General features: G+C 31.6%; 1 protein-coding gene across 2 annotated transcripts in view; it reads right to left on the minus strand.

The window, feature by feature from the left end:
* The window catches only part of LOC108735335 (putative phosphatidate phosphatase), an 18,051-nt gene extending 14,951 nt beyond the window's left edge, over positions 1-3,100 (minus strand). Inside the window, exon 1 of one of the 2 annotated variants that reach the window (XM_018467260.2) lies at positions 2,646-3,100. In XM_018467260.2, coding sequence (XP_018322762.1) covers positions 2,646-2,698 — 53 coding nt within the window. In that variant the 5' untranslated portion in view covers positions 2,699-3,100. The remainder of the gene's footprint in view (positions 1-2,645) is intronic. The other variant, XM_018467259.2, reaches the window with a different exon arrangement.
* Between the last annotated feature and the right edge of the window lie 326 nt (positions 3,101-3,426).

A 3,426-nucleotide genomic window follows, 5' to 3' on the forward strand; every position in this document is an offset into this window, starting at 1 on the left:
TTTAATAATCTAATAACTTCATAATTCTACAATGATTTAATTTATAATAATTGAAATATAACTGCAAAGGCAGTTTGTAATAGGTATTAAATTAATTCTAGGTAATAAGAAATACTTCTAAATAATATGTTTAAATACAATAATTATGATATTTTTTAATTATTTAATCGACATGATTTGGTTTTGATGGACCAAAACAATTAACAACAGTAAGTAGGTATTATTTGTTCAAGAAATGTGTACTTAAATAAGGTATCATTGTTACACTATTTTGGAGAGAACCTTACAAAAGTAGAGATAGATAATTCAAGAATCTTGTATTTAAATATTTGTTTGAGAAATGTATTTTGTATTTTATTTAAAGTACTTTTTCGAACGTATTTTCTATTTGTAGAATGAAAATGTACTTCTACAGTTAATAGTTCTGTTAGTATCATCAATCAAACTCACAACAAAGCTCACATTGGCTATTGATGGTATTAGAAGCTTTAAAAAGGAACAAAGAGACATTCCACGAATGTTTTCTAATTCTTTAATCGAAGAGAGCCCAAGAAATTGTAAACTTGAAAATGATTATTCTAAAATATTGGATCGATATTGTTTTCCGGGTTCAATGTCATGGCCCACGGAATTTTGAAGTTCTAAATTCATATCAGCACCTGCCAAATCACAACTTATCCTACCTTTAGCAAGGAACTACGAAATTCTATAAATTACGACAAAACAGCCCGCAAAAACATATTGAATTGATATATGCCAGCTGTGTAAAACTGAAAACTACAAGATATTGTGGTGTGTTCATAAATACTTATAATTTAAAATTCTTAGAAAACGATTCGAAAAACATTAGCTATTAGATGAACCCAAAGCTAAAGAAACTATGAATTCCATTTCTTTCTCTTATTACAATATGTAAAAGATCAGAAATAAAATGGAGTTGTGACTCCATTTTGGTTCTGATCTTTCACGCTAAACAAACTATATGGCCATCGGTGTCTTTTTTCCTATTGAAACGGGTGAAGAAGAAATTAAGGAAGCATATAGAAGAATTATTTCAGAGTCAATTGCTGACAATTCCATCTGCAGCCTGCCCTGCCTTGCCTATTTCGATCATGCGACTCCTACGGTCGCAGTTAGAACTGAGCATTCTACTGCGACACCAAATCGCACTGATGTGGCCTTCTAATTTTTTGATGCAACGTTCCAACGATCAATACCATTTAAATTGTGTTTTGAAAACGGCCAAGTTCAGACTTGTTTTATTGTTCTGATATATCTATTGATTTTCAGAAAGATGAGAAATAAGAACCAGATGCAAAAGCGGATGTGAAAAATATGCGGAACTTCCGTATAATTGCGGAAGCGGAAGCAGAGGTCTGTTGCAACACTACTCCATAGCATCCCTGAGCCGAATTGTCACTTCATAATCATTTAATAAAAGGTCTCAAAGGTTTCAAGACATTCTTCTCCACATTCGTATGAATGCAGCGCTGGTTTCCAACTAAAAGATGTCCAAGATGGCGCCATGGAAATTCACTTCCGATTTTTAAAATTTTCAATATTTTGTTTTTCTATTGCATTTTGTATTTCAGTATGGTTTTTTAAAAGTATCTTCTGCTTTATCTTTAATATTATTTTCTTTTACTTTTTATTTCACATATAGCTAATATAGTTTCATCAATAAGTCTGTCTGTTATCAATATTTTTTCATCTTGTTTAGTACTTTCAGATTGTAAATAATTTTTTAAATTATTTCTATTTGTTCATGCTTTATTGGGATTATCACAGTCATGTGTTGATTTCAATTTCATCTAAAAACGTTTCTTTAGTTTTGGTATTTATTTCCTTGGGTGTATTTATAGAATTTAGAGTATCTTCTCTCTCCATTGCTGCCATATTATAACCCCGAGTTCAATCAAATTCTCATCATACATCAGATACGTAGTTTATTTTATCAAATAAAATATTCGGTGTATCTTCAGCAATAACGTTCATTTCCATTTGAAGTACACCATCTGGAAGAACTTGGTAAGTTGTAATCGCACAATCAGTATTAGCAACGATACGAGGATGGCGTACTTGTTGATCTAAAACTGTAATAGTAATATGAAATTTGCTCTTAGTAACAACTACCACGTTATGTTCATGTGGTTGTTGTTGAGTTTGGAAGCTATTTTGAATGGACTCTAAGTAATCTATTGCTTCTGAATTGAATGTGTACAAACTACAGTTACTGTACCCATGCTAGATTGCGTGTTATCAAGTACACTCTACAATAAGGGACAAGGTATATTTAGTAAAAATAAAAGTAAAAAGATGTCTTTTCAAAAATGACTGGTACCATTTTTCTTTTGGTTTATTTTCCTCTTAACATCTGTTATTTTTTCGAGCAGTCGTCAAGTTTTTTTTAGTAAAACTACNAGTGCTAAATTAATCAATTTTTTAGACACCTACTTATTTATTGTTTTTAGGTTTGTTAGAAGGTTAATAGGAATTAGTATCGTTAGTTTATGGTTTGTTGGAATTGCTTATTAATTCATTGTTATAATTAAATACATACATGTCAAGATGTATAAAATTCATTGCATTAGACATAAGAGACTACAACAAGAAAAGAATATAATATTTTTAAATTATCAACTCACATAGCACGACGTACAGAATCCTTTTCATTTTTTTTAACACTACTTTTTGTCATTATAGTTAACTGATAACAATTTAATTCGTGGATTTTTCCATAATAACCGATTACACGTGTTCATATAATAAAACGTTGGGCAAATTTAATGTTAAACACACCGTACCTACCAACGCGGAATAACAACGCGGAAACTTGTGCAGTGCTAAATCGATATTAGACTTACTGACTGACTCACAGCTAATTTTGTTGTGCACTTCGTAATTACATGACGTGCCTCTGTCAGATTTGTTGTATTGAAGGTACGTTACGTACCTTTACATGCTACAACTCACTGTAAGTAAAAGAACATCAACTCATCGTTAATTTGCACGACTCCGTTTTGACGCAAGAACAAGTGTACGTATGTATGTGGTAATATTTGATAGTGACACGAGGCCGCGAGGATTACGCAAAGGTGGCATCGAACAAAATGAGAACATAGACGCGGAAAACCAGCGACGTAACAAATCAATGAATATACACTAAACAAAAAACAAAAAAAATGCGTCAATCAAAAACTAACTCGTAAAATAAGTAAAACAGGCAAATGATACAGATTACAATGTCTCTTAGGGAAGCCAGGGAAACCATAAGATCAAATAAAATAAAAACCCATTGGAGAAAGGTGAAAGTTAGAGTATAGAATATTGTATACAATTGCGACAAACTGTATCTAGGAAAATAGATCAGTGCTATAAGGCGCGGAAACCATTCTTTCGCATGGATTTCGAATACTTAAAAAAAAG

The sequence above is a fragment of the Agrilus planipennis genome, unplaced genomic scaffold (genome assembly GCF_000699045.2).
Source record: "Agrilus planipennis isolate EAB-ADULT unplaced genomic scaffold, Apla_2.0 scaffold45, whole genome shotgun sequence".
Taxonomy (NCBI): Eukaryota; Metazoa; Arthropoda; class Insecta; order Coleoptera; family Buprestidae; genus Agrilus; species Agrilus planipennis.